This window comes from Lissotriton vulgaris, chromosome 6, assembly GCF_964263255.1.
Source record: "Lissotriton vulgaris chromosome 6, aLisVul1.2, whole genome shotgun sequence".
NCBI lineage: Eukaryota > Metazoa > Chordata > Amphibia > Caudata > Salamandridae > Lissotriton > Lissotriton vulgaris.
The window spans coordinates 1073511036-1073531999 of NC_141694.1; the positions used below are offsets into that span (position 1 = coordinate 1073511036).

General features: G+C 42.8%; 1 protein-coding gene across 2 annotated transcripts in view; it reads right to left on the reverse strand.

Moving 5' to 3' along the window:
- The window catches only part of TRIM67 (tripartite motif containing 67), a 526294-nt gene that overhangs the window by 147103 nt on the left and 358227 nt on the right, over positions 1-20964 (reverse strand). For both annotated transcript variants that reach the window (XM_086925344.1, XM_086925343.1), the window contains exon 5: positions 17911-18064. In XM_086925344.1, coding sequence (XP_086781470.1) covers positions 17911-18064 — 154 coding nt within the window. The remainder of the gene's footprint in view (positions 1-17910; positions 18065-20964) is intronic.

The following is a 20964-nucleotide window of genomic DNA, read 5'->3' on the forward strand; positions in this document are numbered from 1 at the left end:
TTTGGGACATTGATTACAGACGTCGGTGTGTCTAAATAGCTCACACCTGAAGAGCTCTCGTCGGCTCTCTACAATCATCGCTACGAGTCAGCTCGCGGTTGCAGCACTCCTGGTCTGCTCGGCTATATTTTAAAATCGGTAAGGATACGTATGGCTGAGTGACTGATTATTTTGGTTGCCATAAGTCGCATTTGTCAGGAACTAATCTGACACGTATATACATCCTTTTTTTAGTGTGAAGCCAAAACTTGTACCTCACATTCGGAGGCCCGCCTTCACCACGACGTCTTTATCTACCTTTTAAAAACAGGTACTTTCTGAATTAGTATCAGCTAGACATCTACACCTATATCTTGTAGAAAAAGTCGAATAGTTTCATATATGCCATAATGTTTATTATTATTTTCTCTAGAACATTGAATTCCATTATACCTTCTGCGACCAGGAGTTCTTTGACTATCCATATTATTAGAAGGTAATCCCCCATCACCTTATATATATTTTTTTGTCAACTTAAAAAATTCGCTTAAATATGCCTAACAAGAGTAGGGTATAGAATCATAGAAACTTAAATTTTCCCTATAAGACGGTTCATTAATATCAGTACCACCTTTTCTTCTTAAATCAGGCGGTTGGATAATGAATAAATAAAATAGGAGTATAGGCTAACCAGATGATTTTTTACTGCACTTTGACCATATTACCCATACTGCACGAACCTTAAATGTTTGACCTGTATAATAAGGAGGTTATGCCTGAATAATTATGCCTGAATAAATAAACCCCAAATTTAGTGGTGAAATTAAATAACAAAAATGTATTTGGATCTATAGATTCTAACTTGAAGAAAGGATCCTTAAGAGGGAAAAAGAGTTCCCGGATACGAAGCATTATTTTCGCCAGACTAAAGTTTACCTACCATAATCTGGTCAAAAATATCCAAACTTGTAAGTTGTTTAATAGTCTTCCCATCTGTTCAGTTTTGTTATAAATTAATGTGGCATACACTTTTATTGAATGGAAGTTATTATATCGTATATTATGTCATCCTTCTTTTCTAGTTAACACACCTTATTTTCATACTCATCAATTATAACCGCTACCTTTGAAAAATCGCAAAGGCAGTAAGTATACCAGATGCATTCTTTTTAATAGAAGTGACCATAGATCTCTATATGATATTTAGTTCAAAGTGAGCTCACTAAGAATTTATCTTTACAAGTGAGCCCCTTCAGTCCAAATTTCTACCCAATAGGTCCTTTGGGTCTCTCTTTTTACAATAAATCATAATGAGCAATGAAATTGGTACTTCATATGTTAAAATGAAGTGTACTTGCAGGAATTGTATGTTACATGGTATCAAGTGACATATGGAGATGTTTACTGAGATTCAGTTTATTTTATTCAGCTGAACCCAGTCAGTAATTTTGCACAATGAATTTTAAGAGTGTTAAAAAATGTTATGATTATGTAAAATATTGTAAACACCAAGTCACTTATGTCGTTTTTAATAATTCTTTGTTATTAGATCACCTGTGGCTACTCCAGAAGAAGGCGCTGGTCGCCGAAACGCGCGTCGAGAAAATCTTTTTTTGCCACTTCTATCCTTTTCCTTTCACTCTTTCCTCTTCTTTTTATTTTTTCAAATTTTAATTGTGATTTTTTAACTATATTGTGATTTCATGGATTGATTGTTTGATTAACTTGTGTAGTTGGTTAATAACAGTTGAGAACCAACTTTGTAATGGTTTTTATTTACTGTGTTAATAAAATTCAAGTCACTGATTCATTTATCTAGTAATTTTTTCTCCTTTGTCACTGTTCCATGAGCCTTAAGCATTGAATTGCCTAGGTTGTTATTTTTCAGGCCCATAGGAATGAATGGGAATTACTGAATCGGTATACCGAATCGGTAAATACCGATTCTTAATTACTGAATCTTAACTATTCTGTAATTTTTACAGAAAAATTATCTACATCCCATTTACCTATTCTTAAATACCGAATCGGTAAAATTCGGTATTTAAGAATAGGTAAATTGAGATTACCTACATCTGGCTCTAAGTCCCTACATACTGATGTCTATGATCCCAGGCATAGTTCTGTTTCCAAACAGAATCCCTGCAACACTAATACTCAATAAACCTAGCACCATGCAAACATTAATCATGGAATTCAAATCAGACCTAGGTAAACCTTGTCAGGTGTGTGGTAAAAGCGATCTGACTGCAGGAATCCAGATACACGCAGTGACTCAAAATCAATGCTGGTCAACATTGATGATGGGGGCATCATGCACCCAGTTGAAAGAAGAATCTTCTAAGGATATGAATGAAGTAGTAAGCATTTAGCAACCAACATATGACCGGCACCCGGTCCATGGAAAAATATACACAACATGCACGCAGACATTTATGACTCCACATATAACAACATTTGTTACAACCAGAAAATCTCACACAGCAAACAGGATAAAATTGAATCAATTTCAGTACAGAACATTTCTTTGAGGGCATTACAAAAAGACAGAGAAATAAGCAAAGATAGGGAATAAATAAGAAACTAATTCAAACAGCAAAAAAAATAGCATACACGAAAAGTGTTTCCAATATAAAAACGCAGTAAGGACCACGAATAAAATTAAAAGCCAAAAGCAAACCAATGAGGTGCCCCAGCAGGAACTGGTAAATGTGGAGGTACAAAACACCTGAGCAGACCCCTCAGGTACGACCCCCTCAACGAAAGGATGGAACAAGGGTAGAGCTTCATCAAGATCAAACACAAAAACAATGTCTAATGACTAGTTTACGAAGGAAATGCACATCAATGATTAAAGACAACTTGAATGAACATCAAGTAGATGCTAGAAAGTACGAGAAAGAAGGAAAAGCAAATTTGTCGGGCCAGAGACTGGAATGGCAACTGGCAACCCATCAGCTCAAATTTCTGTTAAAATATATTAGGAGCATTGATTAAAGTACATAGCCACTTAAATAAAGAACATCACAGTACCACAGAACAGACAAGTAACTAGTGAGAAAGAGGAAGCAGATCTGGGGAGGAAAACATGGCTAATCCCAGGATACTGTGATAGAGGATGCCAGGGAATCTTAAACCGAGGAAATATATTAAAGTTGCTGAAAACATTTGAATTATTAAACATCACTTCGAGTGACATTGAATCAACTGAGTTACAGTCTCCACAAGGTGATAAACAACATAGACAAACCTTAGTAATATGAGCCATAGAAAGGATGGGTTGTAGGATAATGGAAGAAGAAACCACATTCAAGTCATGGGGTATCAAACTCTCCCCAAATGCAAAACCAGGGTACCCAAATCTCCTGGAAGAAGGGGCACTAACTTGGTGGAAAAGAAGACCTGATGAAAGCACTCCGGTTTATTCCGTGCTTAGAAAAACAATTACACCAATGAAAGACAAGCAGAATAGGAATTAAGTGCAGGCAAAAATTGTAATTTAGAAAAGAAAGTAGATTAGGGTTGGCTGCCAACTGCATTGCAAGTAAAGTCTGGCGACTAAAACAAGTATATTGTGCCACATCCTACTAGAACGGCCAATCTCATTCTCAATATGCTCTGGGAAATTTTGGTGGGGTATCAAGTAAATTACTGAATACTGATTTAATAAACTATTGAAAGGTTTACCATATTGTTATGCTCCAAGAAAAATGCAGCCGGAGTGGAGCTGTGGAGGCTTAGCAAGATACATTAGTGCTTCAAATTAGACCAAGTGTGTTATTGACTAATAAGGTTCATGAAAACTGGAACCAGGAAAATGAAGCAATTTTAAAAATTATTGGGCGTAATTGACCTTCTAATATCTGGTGATGTTAACATGAATTTAATTCACACTCTGCAGGATGAGGAACAGCTATTGATTTAAGACCAACAAGGAAATGTTCAACCGCAGAGAAAGTACCACCTGAAACGTAGTGACAAAAAATCGACACTCTTAGCAATGGAGATTGCCCTGTTGGGTTTAAGGATGCTGAATGGCATATTTCAAGCTAACAGGTCCCTGACACACAGTACAAAAACAACTAACTCTATATTGACTACATAATAACTCTATAATAGACTACATAATAACATCCTTATACTCTTAAGGTTTATATCATCATTTGTGATGGAACAAAGATTCAAAAGTTATCACGTTCACCAGATAATTGAATTGCAGACTCTTCCAAAAATATTCTGCTCAGCAGTTCCTGTGTTAGGATCTCTTTACACATCATACTATGAAAGATTAAAATGGACAGAAAATTCAACCTTGTCATAGGAGGAAGTAGCAGCAAAATTGATAGGAGACAGAGTTCATTGCTCTAGAAAATTGGTAGCAATTTAGACAAATTGCAACCTATGTTGATGCACCACAACCGACCAAATAAACTGGACATAAAAAATGTTGGTCAGTAAAAATAGCGAAGGACAATCTAAAGAAGGTTGGCAAGCCAAAAGAGAAGTAAATAGGACCCTAATAAAGGATTCGCAAAATAAATCCCTAGTAAAACACTTCTGTGAACAAATTCTGAAATACTGGAAACTGATTTAGAAAGAGAGGAAACACAGGAACTATTCCTTTCTGGGTAAAGCTGCTACAGTCGAGTAAAGATCCGAACCCCAAGATGTTTTCGCTGACAGTCCACAGTATAGGCCAATGCCCCTACAACACAAACCACGCAAATATCTCAGTCTGGGTAACGTTTCTGAGAAACTGTTTTAGTTTACAAAAAAGCATCCAATAAGAAAGAAAATGAGTGTATGAGGAAACCACTGGGACACTTAATGTCATAGTAGCTACAAATCAAAGCAGTCCAGAGAATGTGTATTGCGAACAAGAGGAAATTCACCTCAGCCTAGTAAGCAGAGTCACAGAAATAATCAAGGGTGGATGTTACGCTGAAGAATGGGACCAAATGGGGTACCTCAGGTAATTTATAAAATTAATCCAGATTTCTGGGCAACTCAGTTAACAAGTGATTTTAACTTCGTACTCAAGAAAGAATTGGTACCAGATTCTTGGAGGGTCTTGATCAGAAACCCTATATATAAAAGCGGACATAGGGTAGTACCGGAAAGGTACAGACTCAAAACCCTATTGGATGATGAGGCTAAGTACTTTGCCTTCTTACTGTTGGAATATCTAATAACATGGAGTAATGACCAGGAGATTATACCATTAAATCAAACAGCCTTCTGTCAAGGTGTAGGTACCTCTACAAACATTCTAGCGCTTCCACTCGCCATTGATCAACAACTGAGGAATCAGACATCTTTATACTTTCGCATTAGCAGCATTTGATTGTATACAGTGGAGTAAACTGTGGGGGGAACTAGGAAATTGGAAACTTCCCCCACTGACACCTGGGTAAGGATCAGAATAGGAGGCTGGACACGCCTATCCAGGAAAGTAAGTGAAGACAAACACCTGGGGGTATTAATTGCTCTAGAGGCTCATTCATACTTCAAATGTGTCAGCAAATATCAAAAGCATAGCACTGTTGTTAGCCTTTCAAACACTCTATAAAACCTTGAGGCACCATACTGCTTCCAATCTTGCTAGTAATGACTTCTAATTTGCTTCCAACTTTGACGTATGGCAGTGAAGCCAAAGCCATTGGGCCTGGTAGTAACTAAAATCTACAGATAATTCTTCTCTTTCCTGAAGAATGGGTCTCCCGCGCAGATACAAATAGAATTTGACCTCCTGAAACAAACAATAGACAGGCCAGGTGCATTTTTGAAGGTCTGCCACAGACGTAAAACATCCACTGATAAATCCTTAAATGAATATTGTTGGACCTGGTTTTGGGCCAACGTGGGACACACCGTCCCACAAATATCCATGGCAAGAAAAAGGTAATTGAGCCGACAACGCACAAGCTAGTAGCTATCTGGAATATTCCTTGGACAAAACTCTTAAGCATTGCACAAATTCAATGCTTAAGAGAACTTTGCTGGGCCTGTGGTAGATCAGTAGACCGCCAGGGCCGCAACTACAGGAGTGGGAACCCCTCTTCTTACCACCCTCACCCTTGGGCTTGATCAGGGACTCTATGTCTTGCTGTTGGCCTCGGGTTCGAGTTTACCCATGTTCATCTTGAGGCATGGCCTGGCTACTTGTGCTGCCCAAAGATTACTAGTCCAAGAAAAGACGTTCCACAGCGGATCAACCAGCAAGCACCTCAAATTTCCAAAGTCCCTTAGAATATTCAGTCTTATTGTGCTGTCAACCTCCAGGACCTGCTGTGGTTCGGTCCCACTGGAATTCCAGACAGAAGATTTAAAGAAGAGTGGAGGCAGCACCATCACAGAACACACAAATTTTAAAAACCAGTTTATACAACCATAGATTACATTACTACCTGCCCACTAGAAACCACCCCTTTTCATTTTTACTCATTCCCATTTTTACCCATCTTTTACCCATCTTTTTCCAACCTTGCCCTTCCCCTTGCTTTCCACTGAACCCAATTTTTCGATTTTAATGTAATCTATGGTTGTATAAAACTCTGTTTGACAATGTAGTAGCTGTATTTACCGTGGAGCCTCAATAATTTTACTGTGTATCTGGAACTGGGGCAATATGCCCTTAAGTGAGTAGGATTGTCATTGTGTCCCCTTAGGTGTAGTGTCATCTTCTTTGCTTCTCAATCTTGTATTCACTGGTTTTTAAAATTTGTGTGTTCTGTGATGTAATTTTCTATGTTAGTATGTGTCATTAATATATGTGTATATCTCACGTTGGTTTCAGCCCTGACGAAGCTCCCATGGTTGGGGAGCGAAACGAGTTGGCTGTCCTGGGCACTTTGAAAATACGAAAATAAAAAGAAAAATATATTTTTTGACAAAAAACTTTGGTCCTGTTGATTTACTTCAAGCTTGGTGCTGCCTCCACTCTTCTTTAAATGCCCAAAGATTACTGTGTAAGATCTGTGGAGGATGTGAGTCGAGTAGGATTCTCCCCTTCACTGTGGACTCCCAGGGATACCAACGGCCCAGGCCCCTGATTTGGTGAGAGTGGACACCTGGCCCATTGGACCTAACGGGCCCATAACCTGGTGAGGCCTAGTCACAAGGCCAATCTACTCTGAATTGTCCAATTCCCGAGACTTGGGCCCAACGCCATGAAGTGTTCCTTGACCCCTGTGGCCTGTCAGTAGAAATCTCAAATGGATCTCGGAAGAGGGGTACGGTCTGATTCTCCTACGCTGCCACACCAGGGTGCAGTGTTGTACTGTGCCAGGCTCTGGTTGTAGCCTTTACAGAGAAGGACCCCACACACTTTCTCAGGCAAAGCCTTCAATCATGCTGTGAGGAATTGGGTTGTTGGTTGAGAGGATGAAATCCTACTTAAGCAACATCCACAATCCATGTTAGGGTGAACCACAAAGAATCACTATATTAACCTATGTTTAACCCTTTCATAGCTTGGCCCAAAAACAGTCAGGCTTAATTTAGAGGCAATGTGTAAACTATTTATGATGCACTTAAACAGTAATAAAGTGAAAGCACAACACAAGAAAAATCCTACACCAAATTAGAAAAATAGGTACACTTTAATTGATTACATGACACCAAAACAGCAAAAATATAAGTAGAACCAAAGTTATTAATTTTTATGTTTAAAGTGAAAAATAGCACCTAAAAGATCAAAGTGCCAACCGTAGACATCTATTCAAGCGAGACCGGGGTAAAGTTGAAAGTTATGGCTGACCGAATTGAAGCGCAGTTTGGATACACAATGCGGATTGGTCCAAGTCACCACTTACCTTCTGAGTTAGAAGAATTTTTGAGGAAAATTGTCTGAGAAGGTAAAGATTAGTGTCGCAGAGCAGCGGGTGGTGTCTGAGAAGGAGGCGTCATAATTGGGGAGCCACAGGATGAGATCATGGTGAATATTTCTACATTCTGACTTCTCTTTTATGGATGTCGAAAATCCCCTGCGGGATGAAGATGAAGGCTGTAGCTGACAAGGGCTCCACAAGGCAGGATACTCCTTCTGCGAGGAGCCGCTGAACAGGATTTGCTGCTGCAGAGGAAAACATAGTTGGGGCTGCCATGAATTCAGGTCAATCAGTGGTGCACCTTGGACAGATCGGTGAGCAGTTAGATCCCGGCTTCCTTTTAATTCTTAGAGCACTTATTTCTAGAAAAGTTTTGAAGTTCCATGTTTTGGATTTAGGCTATCTGGGAATCTTTGGCACCACTTCCAAGGGTCCAGGAACTAGAGGGGCACCACTTGGAGGGTCAGGACTTACTCAGGCTGGGTTCAGGAGTGGGTTGAAGATAGTTGGCGTTTTTTCTAATCAGGATGCCGGCCAACTAGCCCTTGGAGTCACTCTATAAGTCTTAGGTGCACGCAGCAAAGTAGGTCTAATGTATCAGGGATGTCCTCTGAGAACACAAGGAAGGCTTCAGGCAGCATGGCAGTCCTCTTGGTGCAGCAGGACGTTCTTCTAAAGTACACAACAGGCCACAGGCAGCAGGACAGTCCTTTGAGAGTCTTTCTGCAGGTGCAGAAGTGAACTGAAGAGTGGGTCTGAGGGTCCTAGAGATTTGAAGTGGAAGAGGTTTTCCCCACCGAAGTGTCTGGAATTTCTTGCCTCCTTGCCCTGGTCCCAGTCTGCCTGCAGTCTCAATAGACTAGTGTGTAGTTCTAGTGTGTGAGCAAAGGCAGTGTCTTTGAAGTTTCCTTCCAGCAAAAGTAAATGCTGTTCCTCTAATTGTGGTGCCTAGTTAACTTAGGTACATGAGCCAACCACCAGAAAGTGGTTGGTGTTGGTAGGAAAGTATTAGGAGGAGGAGGGATATGGGGATCCTCGTCAGGGGAGCTGCCACTCTACACGTTTGTAATGAGGTGGATTACCGACGGGAATAAAAATATTATTTGGAATATCCACCCTTTTTTAATGCACTCACTGCACTTCACTGTATCTACACCTTCACGGACCGCACCCCCACTTCATTATACGGCTTAGGAACTAAAGATCTCCGCTAAAGAGCCCCTTTGCGGGTGCCTGTTGGGTATTGCAGCGCCGACCCAACGAGGAGCAGGTCCAGATGATGAAGCATGGCACTTAGCTTGCTGGGTGTGTGAGGACCCTAGTTCCGCAAGAGCGGGATCCCCATATCCCTCCTCCTCCTAGTACTTTCCTACCACCACCACCCACTTGCTGGTGGTTGGCTCACGTACCTAAGTTAACTAGGCACCACAATTAGAGGAACAGCATTCACTTTTGCTTGAAGGATCTGACAGGGCACTTTTGCTGGACCTCTTTAAAAAGCCCTACTGTCCCCCTTTTTTGAGAAATAGTGTCTTTGAAGTACAAGTGGGGCTGCACACAGCTCTGCCCCCACATCCTACTTGCATGGCCCACCTTCCCAACACCCAGTCCCTCTGTTGTGTGGCTGTCTGGGAAGAATGCACAAAGGCCAACTGCCAATTACACCTAGTCAGGTGACTCAGGAATCAGGCTGCAGGCACCAAATGGTTGAGGCAAGAAAATGCCAGCTTTCTAAAGTGGTATTTTCAGAATTGTAACTTGCAATCTGACTTTACCATTAAATGTAATAAGGTAAGCCAATGTTATCCTATGGGAAAGGCAGGCCTGACAGTAGTGAAAAATAATTGTCTAGGTTTTTCACTACCTGGACATGTAAAACTTAACATTGTGATGTGATGTGAAAGGCATTTATAAAGCGCAGCATACACTATACAGTTTCTTGGCGCTGAGACAAGGGACAGAAAGCAACTACCTGAGGGGTGAGAGGGAGAAGAGGGTAGAGGCAATGGAGAAGACGAAAAGGAGTGGGGGGGACCGGGGAAGAGGAGGATGTTTGATTTTAATTGTACACCAAGCAGAATAGGTGAGTCTTGAGGAGGGATCTGAAGTGGGTGTAGAGCGAGGCCGACCTTATGTCCAAGGGGAGAGCATTCCAGAGAGATGGAGCAAGAAACGAAAATCTTGGGCCGCCCCATTTCTTGCGCTTGACTTTGGGGACTTTGAGAAGAGCCAAGTGAGCCGAGCGCAGATTGCGGGAGGGGACATAAAGATGAATGAGAGAGGAGATGAACGTAGGGCCTAGGCCGGCTAGAGATTTAAAGACGAGGCAGCCTAACTTGAATTTGCAGCGTTCAGAAACAGGGAGCCAGTGCAGGGATTTTAGCAGAGGGCGGATGTGGTGGTGCCTTGGTTGATGGAAGATGAGGCGAGCCGCCTGGTTCTGAACAAGCTGCAAAAGTTGAAGCTGGTAGTCAGGGATGCCTACCTACAAGGAGTTGGTGTAGTCAATTCTGGAGATGACTAACGCCAAAAGGGCCAAGGTAAGAGCTCGGTAGTGAGAAAACGCGCGATTTTCCGGATTTTGCGCAGTTGGAAGAAGCAAGAAGAGACAGTGGCATTTATCTGGGGTTTCATCGACAGATCTTTACTGATGATAACCCCCAGACTTTTGGCCGAGTCGGTAGGGCGGGGGGGAAGGCCCAAGCTGGTGGGCCAGAAGTTGGAGTTCCAGGGATTGGAAGGCCCTCTGACACGTACCAATTCGGTCTTGTCGGGGTTGAGTTTCAAGTGGTTTGCCCTCATCCAGTTGCTGATGTGGCAGAGGGTAGCTTGGAAGTCGGAGACTGACTGGTCCGAGGAGTCGATGTTAAAGACTAGCTGGATGTCGTCCGCGTAATTAAACGCGGAGACATTTTTATCTCGGAGAGAACTGATCAGAGGGGTGAGGTATAGGTTAAGTGGGGACAGAGAGGATCCCTGTGGCACGCCGCAAGTCAACCCAACCCTGTCCGCGGAGAACTGGGATAGCCGGACCGCCTGTTGGCGGCTGGTAAGGAACGAGCGGACCCAGTCAAGGGCAGTACCGCCTAACCCAGCCTGCCTGACACGGTCGACCAAGATGACGTGGTCGACCGTGTCAAAGGCGGCCTACAGATCTAGGAGCACCAGAGCCTGACTGGTGTTAGAGTCAGCTCCCCTGCGCAGTTCTTCCATGACAGAGAGTATGACCATCTTTGTAGAGTGGGCGGGTCTGAACCCGGCCTGTTGGGAGTCAAGAAAATGGGACTGCTCAACAAACGAGCTCAGGATGTTAGTGACATGGGTCTCGAGCACCTTACCGAGGTAAGGGAGAAGGGAGATGGGGCGGAAGTTGCTCATGATCGTGGGATCAGCTGTCGTTTTTTTTAGGATAGGTACTACCTCGGCTGTCTTGAAAGTACTAGGGACTAGGCTGAAGGTGAGGGAGTTATTCAGTAGTGCCAAGGGGGGAGCAGGGCAGGCAGTAAAGGCCTTGCGTAGGATCTTGGGGGGACAGCAATCAGTGGGAGATCCTGAGGTGACTTTGCTGAGGAGGGCGGGGAAGTCCGCCTCCGAAATGAGGGGAATATGAGTGAGAGAGTGGGGGTTAAGAGGGTCAGCGTGGGGGTTAGTTAGGGGCCCAGAGGGGGCAGATAGGGGCGGCACCGATATGCTGTTTTTGATTTTTGCGATCTTCTCAATGAAGAAGTGGTTGAGAGAGTCGCAGAGCTCCTGGGAAGGGAGGGATTTGATGGAGACCCTGTCGGGTGGGATAACTCCTCCACAATCGAAAAGATGTTTTTAGCTTTGTTAGCTGACTCCACAATTTTATTGGAGAAGTACGTGGTTTTGGCTAGCGCGATGGAGGATTATACCCTTTGAGTAGGGATAAGAACTCTAGCCTAGCTTCGGTGGCATAGTTTTTGCACCAGCGGCGCTCGGCTTGTCTGAGTCCGAGTTTTAAAACTTTAAGGTCCTCGGAGAACCATTTCTGAGCGTCATGAGGGCGTTTGATTTTGATCCGTTTGAGGGGGGCAACCGCGTCGCTGGCGGACTCAAGCCAGTGGCTTAAGTTTGAGGCATGAGTGTCTATTGAGTCGGATTCCGGGGGGAGGGAGGTACTGAGTAGGTCGATGAATTGGCTAATGTCAGCTTTATTCCAGTTTTGGGCTGAGAAATTGGTTTCCAGGGGCCTGCTGGGACAGGTAGGAGTTGTGAGGGAGAAGGAAATAAGGAAGTGGTCAGACCAGACCCACAGCAGTATGAGGGGGGCCGAGATCTCTAAGTTGGAGGTCCAGACCTGGTCCAATGTGTGGCCTTTCGTATGCGTGGCAGTGTTAACGTGTTCACAGCAGTTCAAGCTGTGCAGCAGGTCGGAGAAGGCCACAGAACTGGCGCTTTCCTTCATGCCTGGGGCCAGTAGTTAAAGTCTCAGAGGACTAGAATTTTAGAGTTGTTGATGACTACCTGGGATAAAAGATCTCCGAACATAGACGGAAAGTCAGGCATGGACTGCGGGGGCGGTAGACTAAGACACAAGTAAGGGGTGACCCTGAAGATTCCAGTCTGAGTGCCCAGTCAGTCGACCTGAGGAATACACGATACGGTGAGGATGGAAAATCTGATAGAAAGCTTGATGATGGCTGCCACACCCCCTCCGGGTTTGCCGGAAGTCCTGTTGGCTTGAAGGATGTAGTAGCCAGGTGGAATGGCAGCCAAGATGTCGGGGAAGGATCCATCGTGCAGCCAGGTTTCAGTTAAAAACAGTATGTCGGGATTGTCGGTGTCTAGAAGGTGGTAGATTTCCGTCTGATGTTTTGCTAGTGAACGGGTGTTAAGGTAGTACACTTTAAGCTCGAGACTGGGGGGTGAAGTCCGGGGAGGGGAGTGAGAGATGGATTGAGGAGGGGTAGAGTCCATGCAGGCGTTAAGCTCAGGAAAGTTATTTCGAGTATGACCCAGGCCCAGATGGTCAAGCTGCGAGCGGGCAGTCGGGGCTAGAGGCCCATTACATGTGCAACATTTTAAATACAATGCACCCTGCCCTATGGACTGTTTAGGGCCTACTATAGGGATGACTTATATGTAATAAAAATTGAATTTTAGGCCTGGCAAGGACTTTATTTTGCCAAGTTGAATTGGCAGTTTAAAACTGTTCATAGGTTGCAATGGGAGGCCAGGGACATGTTTTAAAGGGATCCTTAAGTGGTTGGTGCAATAAGTGCTAGGGGAGGCCTAGTAGCATTTAATTTACCAGCCCTGGATATATAGTATACCCCTTTACCAGGGACTTAAAGTACATTAAATATGACAATCAGGTGTACGCCAATTTTACCATGTTTTATGGAGTAAGCACAATAACTTTAGCAATAGTTAGCAGTGGTAAAGTGCACAGAGTTCTAATACCGACTAAAACAAATTCGGCCAAACAGGAGGGGAGAAGGCAGGAAGCCTGGGGGAAGACCACCCTAAGGCTGACAGGTCTAACACTTGCCAAGATAGTGAGTTGAGTACCTTACATTGACTCAGTCTCCTCCTCCCCTCCAAGCCTCTTTTCACTGTGAAACTAGTTTTGCCAGTGCAACCTATAGCTCTGCCACAGCCTAAATTTGCCACATCAATAACATGTTCCATGGAGACCCTGGTTACCCCAACCATTCTAAGAAGCCAATGGACTGACTGAACATATGCCTGGCCTATAGGATATTGGGAGATCTGGACTAATGCCTAGTAGCATCACTAGCATAGGAAAATAAAGTGCTGGTCTTTGGAGAGCACAAAGCAAAATGAACAACTGCATTAACCTCGCCTCCATCTGTCCACATCTAGTGCTGTCAACTCCAGACTCATACTTCCTCTACATGATACCACAAACAATCCAGGTGTCTTGCATTGTGCTCAAAATTAAAATTCCAAGATGGGTATGGACATTGTGCTACTGCGACAGGGTCTCCAAAGCAGTGGGACACATTGCTAAAATAGAGGAAGCAGCCTCTAAACTCGAAGCAGCAGTGCCCCATCTTGCCATGGCATCCAAGACTCCTGCAGAACATTCTGAATATGCTGAAGGCAGGGCAAGCAGAAACAAACTCAGAATCACGGATCTCCCTGAAGAGGCCGAAGGAGTCTCCTCTGAAGAAATTCTTGAAGTCTGAATTGCCTTGTAGATGCTACCTGACAAGTTCATACGCAGCTTTATCCTGGAAAAGGTGCACAGTGCCTTGGTTCAGTGGCCTCTACCAAGCGCCCCCACTGCTTCACCACCAAAGTCGTGAAGTAATGGGACAGATTTGCAACCCTTAGAGGGGTCAGGGCCATCAAAGGTTGTAATTCCAGTCCTCCCAGATCCTAGCATTCTACAACTACATCAGTGCTGTTTAAAAGCAAAAGAATCCTTCAAAACTCTCGATCTAAAAACGAGAGCAATGAATATCAAATATATGCTCATCATCCGACTAGATTCATAGTCATCCATAACAAATGCTCTGTCTTCTCTTATTCACTGGACACACAGAGATGATTTTTCTTCTCTGCCAGTGGACTGGGTGGCAGAGGAAAAGGGTTCTGAGGCAGTGCCACGATTGCCCTGGCAATGCTAATGCCTTAGTGTGCACAGAGGATAGGCAGCTGGTTGTGGAAGGTTCAAATACTTGAATCTTCACACTCTAAGAGTACATGACCAACGGGGGAGTCACCACGGGGACCAAAGTGACACAATTGACCTAACGGCTGATGTACTATTTTTCCTGGAGGCAAATGAGGTGGAGCCACTACCCTATCATTTTCGGTCTTTCAAATGCGCAGCAACGTGTATTTCTCCTTTACCCACACATGGAAGTTGACACTCCATAATACATAAGCTACACTTTTGTTCTAAATGAGGTTCAACAGGCTGACAGATATTTCCGGGCTTGAAGTAGGGGCTTAGCTGTTTTTGGGAGATAAGAGGGTTTGCGTGTTATTTTGGTTTTGTTACGATTGTTTTATCCCAGCCGACAACGCTTTCTTTCTCAGTGGCACTTGAAACATGGGTCTCACATGCAGGTCCTCCTGCAATCTACCTTGTTCAGCTTGTCCTTATGCACCCTATGGAAGCAGCTCCACCTCTTTTACCTCCCTGGCCCCTGTGGCCTTCTTTAGTGTGATGTCATGGAACATTAATGGCCTTAAGATAGTATTAAGATTGGAGCAGTCCTGTATTTTGCCAAAAGCCACTCCTTGGTAGTGCTGTTTTTTCAGGGGACCCACCTTCTTCTTTAAGACCTGGAGGTTAGATTAGAATTGGAGCATCTTGACATTCGAAAGGAAGAGCTTCAGTGCCAGCTGGACTTTTTGTAACAATTTTTCGTGGATGATGCCAATCAGATCTGGATCCATTTGGCTAGCTTTGTTTATGTGATGAGAGACAAGTCCAGGAAAATGTTTTATTGGTTGGCTACCAGAAACACTGTTTCCAGGGAGATCCAATGACTAATAGATCCAGATGTGTGTACTGTAAACACTACCTTGGGGGTAGCCTCCATCTTTCTCTCTTACTATCATGCAGTATATGCAAAACAGCAGCTCTCTGACTGAGTGGTCCACCTAACTCATTGGTCACCTCTCTCTTGGGTTTTGAGTAAGTTTAAAAGGGAAATGTTGGATCAGCCTATGACTGAGGGCGAATGAATACGCTATTGGGGACATACTCCCAGGTAAAACACCTGGTCATGATAATCCCCGCTCAAATACTACACTAAATTCAAATCACTTTTTTTCAACCATCTACTAGGTATTTACCACCCTCCAGACTTGCCATTATTATAACTGTGGTGATGTCTAATTTAGTGCATCTTATGGACCATTGCTACTCCTACCGCCCTAACTCCCAGTCTAAATTTTAAGCCATTACAAGTGGTCCCTTCCCTAATAAACCCAAACGAATGCAGTTTCATCTCCAGTCACAGGACTCAACACTGAATCCACAGGGTGCACATCACCCTTATATAGAAACACACCCTTCAAGACTACCAGTGCCTTAATACTAATAGACGTTGAGAAAGCATTTTGCACACTTAATTGGGCCCTTCTCTTTAGGGTGCAGTTGGGCCATGGGATTTGACCTCTACTTCTTGTCCTACATAAAAGTAGTCTATACCTGGATCCAAGGTCAGGAGAAAGTAAATGGCCCTTCATTGTCACCATTTCCGATGTAACGATGGACCAGACAGGACTGCCCAATGTAGCTGCTTCTTTTCTCCTTGGTGGTTGGGTCCTTGGTGACTTGAATTAGTGGCAATGAGAATTGTATAGTTCTCTATGCAGAGGAAGTGCTGCTCTTCATAGACCTTCCCCAGGACACTGGTTCCTGGCTGCTTAATATGCTTGACTTGTACAGCCAGGCCTCTGGCCTAAGGGTTAACTAGACCAAGTTGACCGTTGTCCAGGTCAGGAGTGGCCTGGAAGAGATTAACTGGCAGTGACGTTTTTGTATTTATACACCTTGTTTTTAAGTACATTAGCTGCACTAGACGCCAGGCTTACTTGGAGTCTAAACGTATTCCCGTTAGCCAAAGCACAAAAGGATATAAAGGGATGGTAAAACCTCTAGCTTAATACCCTGGGGAGAATAGCCCTCTTCATAATGATGATAATAACCCTGTTTATATACTTACTTCAAAGTTTTCCCCTCATGATTTCTTAGGAATGGTTTGTTGATTTGCAGACCAGGGCACGCTGTTTTTAATGGCAAGCTAAGCCTTGCACATTGCATTTATTAAATGTACCCAATCACCCAATCTATATATGTTGGTGACTTGGTTATGGCAGGCATCTGGCTCTGTTATTGGACCTTACACACCCTGGTCTTGAATGTTTGGCTTCAAGGAGAGTATGATGATTCAGCATTCCAAACTAAAATCTCCCTAATAGGACGAGGCAAAATACTGGGCTTAATGTACAATGATTGCACCCTCACTCACTCCCAGAAGTAACTAAAGTAACCGTTCACTGATGGTGCACTGTTCTCTGCTATATTGGTTGGTATAACCAACAGACTTAATAATGCTGTTATGGCGTTGAAAATGGGTCCAACATGGTGACTGACTGTTCTGCTTTGAGCACTTGGATCTCTTTGGAATCTCCAAGTTAGGTGATGTCTGGCGGGGCAAACAAATGAAGTTATTCCAGGCTCACCAGATTAAGTATTTCCTGCATAAGGTCCAATTCTATAAACATCTCCAACTCTGCTGCACATTAGCCACTCATTAGGCAACATTGGTTAATCCCACGACAGAGTATAGCATTTTGAAGGCCAAATTTGTTTTTAGTCCGTCGAGACCAGGGGGGATTTCTCGCATGTACAAGTTTTTCATCAACAATGCCCCTAACCTTTCTGCAGACTTCAAAGGAAGATTTGGGAGGACTGGGTGACTCTCCTGAACGAATGTGAGTGGATGGGGTGAAAAAGTGGCACCATGCAGGATGTTCATTCTTTTCTGGTTACAAATCATACAATTAAATTATCTGCATCTTACCTATTTTACTCCCATGAAATTGAGACATGTTCTCCTCACCCTCATGCTTTCAAGTTGAAGCTACTGGACAGTGTTTTTTTCCCCAAGTTGTCTGAGACTGTCCCGTTATTGTGGCATATTGGTCTGTAATACTTACCACTCTGAATAGAATAATAGGCAGACCAGTGGATCAATCGAGTCTGGGCATTTTAGAGGACCTGGGAGGAAGGTAGGGAGAATGTGCCCTAGTGAGTATTGATACTGTGATTGGACAGCGAGACCATATCTCGTTTTGTAAGTCGGCAATGGCTCCTCATATCAGTGCAGTGGAAAGCCATGGACAACTGTGCAAAGATGGAGGAACACATCTATAAAAATAGTGGTTGATCACGCAATTACTGATGATTTGGAGGCGGTGGTCGACCGACTATGACATCATTACTGTGTATGCACAATGTCTATGTTGCCTGCAAAATCCAGAACATTTTGCAATCAGTGCTGCATTGTTCGCTGTATTACTGTATTGTGTTACAAAGAATAATATTTGGTTCATGAAAAAATGGGATATAGCAAAAGAAAGTCATCCTTACTTTTCATCTGAACAAAATCCAGCTGATGGATTGACTGAAGCAGGGGATCACTGTCCAAAGTGAGGTCAAATTCAGAAGACACTTTGGGTTCCAAAGCTCCTTTTACCCACTGCTCCTGCGAAACCTGGACTCGTTTAATTAAAGCATCAGAAATCTGAAAGAAAACAATTGCATTTTAATATTTTAACAATTTCATAGGTGTATGCCATCAAATCTTGCTGGTGTCACATGACAATTGAAATCAAGGGTCTAACATTTTTTATGAAGTCTGTAATTATATGGCAAAAGGAGTCAATCCATAATGTTGTGGTAAACACCTCTGCCACAGAATTGGCCTCCATTGTCCATTAGTTTATCATTAATTTGTTCATGAAGGATAAACCCAAATATTCAAATTCTAATCAGCTTCTTTTGTTAACTGCACATTGAGGAAAACAATTTTTTCAAGGTAACTAACATAAAATAAACATGTAATATAAACAAATACCTAACGGTTAATGTATAATTTTGGCCTATATTGCCCTCTTGGGTGTCTCGTGATATTAAGATATTTAAAAATCACTTAGCCTTCCGCCTTGTGGTTTATAATGTCACTAGAAGTGTTTGATGGCAAAATGTGACCATATTACACAGTTACCAGTTAAGTATGATATATATATATATACACACACACACACACACACACACACACACACACTCTCTCTCACAGATAAAACAAAGGTTACAGGGAAGTTATAGTTAGGGTAAGGTTTCACTAGTACAAAACCAGAGAAATTCAATAGTTATAGTTAGCTGAGTTAACTAACTCCCGCCCTCACAATGCACTGCTTATGATCTCACATGTTACATCACTCATGACATGGTCAGAGACATCAATGATGACATCACTCATGACATCTCAAATTACATCACTGACCAGCTTGAAGACCCCTGCGGTCCTGGCAGGCTCTCGCCTTCTGTGGGAGCCGGTTTTGTGTTTGAGCCGCAGATATCCTCGAGTGAAATATGGCCAGCTCACAAGCGGATCTTGCAACACATAAGAGCCATCGTAACTAAAGATCAGACGTATCCGGTGGCCAGGCATTTCGAAAGTACCCATGACAGTGACCCCAAGCATCTGCAATATTATGTCATCGATTGTGTGATGCCATTGAAACGGGGTGGCAATAGGGAGGCGCTACTGCTAACTGCGGGTCCTTGAAACTAGATACATACTAGAGCTCGATAGCAGAACCCCTGGGGGCCTCAATGCGAGTGAGGATCTCTACACTTGCTTGTAGTCTCCCAGGAGAGTCAACCTATTAGGGTGGGATGTATCAAGATAAATCAAAGGGCCATGTTGACTTTATTTTTGACACTTAACATCTGGAGTCGTAGTGAAATGAAACAGCATAGATTGCCAATAGTAACATCAGTATGAACAAATACAAGCATAGGCAGCTCCTCTTTATTCAAAATCAATTTTTTTTTATATGCACTATACACTTTCAGGCTGATTCATCATACTCCCGTTTTGCGAGCCCCTAATAGCGATTCATAGCGAATCGCTATTAAGGACTCGCAAAACGGGATTCATGTAGGAATATGCAAAAAAAATGTGATTCCTACTAATTCCTTATTTGCGATTAGCAAATTGCTAATCGCAAATAAGGAATAACTCCCCATTCATTCCTATGGGCCAAAAGACCCATAGGAATGAATGGGGAGTATTCCTTATTTGCGATTAGCAATTAGCTAATCGCAAATGAGATAGCGATTGAAAGGGTGCCAGGGGTGTCCAAAGGACACCCTGTAGCACCCCTTAAATGCCAATATGAACAGGGGTTGCGCACACACATGTCCAAAGGACATGTGTGTGTGCAACATGCAACTCAGAAAAATGCTTTTAAAAGCATTTTTCTGAGTTATCGCTATTTACCACGAGATTTGACCTCGCGGTAAATAGCGGCCCGAAATTGCGATTTCGCAATTTTTAAATGGATGATGAAGTGCATTTAAGGAATCTCAAATAGAGATTCCTTAAATGTAATCCATCGCAAATTTGCGAAAACGCAAGTACTGATTTTTGCATTTGGGATGATGAATTCCAAATGCAAAAATCTCACTCGCAAAGGGCCAGATTCTCAGAATCTGGCCCTTTGCGAGCCGAATTCAGCTTCATGAATTAGGCTGTTTATGGCATAAAAGTTGCACTATTTCTGCACTACTGTTCTGCACTGAAGGATGAGGTACAAATGGTTTACATACTATAAGAACTTTGCACAGGCACTTTATATTAACCCACTTGGGTTATATGGACATTTCTTGGACCTGGAAATTAAAAAGATAGCAATACAAACTAAAAAGACGGCAATGTGTACATAGATATTGTTATAGTATATTATTATGCATTTATGTATTAACATTGCGTGATTTGCACATATTTATTACATTGTATACAGTGTGTAAGAGGTTGGAAGAAATTTTTAATGAACTTTTGGCTATTATAGTTGGTAAATGGATTACCAGCCGTAGTATTTTTATAGTTTCCATGTTGCCACTTTAAACAAAAAAATGGTGGCAAGATTAGCCCGCCTTTTATGTTCACTATAAGTACCTCCCTCTGATGTAACAAAACACATCATGTGATCAAGCCTGTGGACACAGGCGAAACGCGTCATGGCGGACATGCTGGTCGTTGAAAAGTACGTATAAAGCACCTTTGTTTGACACCAGATTGTGTTTCTACTCTTCGTCATTCCTTACCGGCAGGAAAGTTGGTGGTGCTGTTAAAGGCATCTGGAGAGAATTTGTTCATATATATATACACACACACACACACACTCTCTCACAGATAAAACAAAGGTTACAGGGACGTTATAGTTAGGGTAAGGTTTCATTAGTACAAAACCAGAGAAATTCAATAGTTATAGTTAGCTGAGTTAACTAACTCCCGCCCTCACAATGCACTACTTATGACCTCACATGTTACATCACTCATGACATGGTCAGAGACATCAATGATGACATCACTCATGACATCTCAAATTACATCACTAACCAGCTTGAAGACCC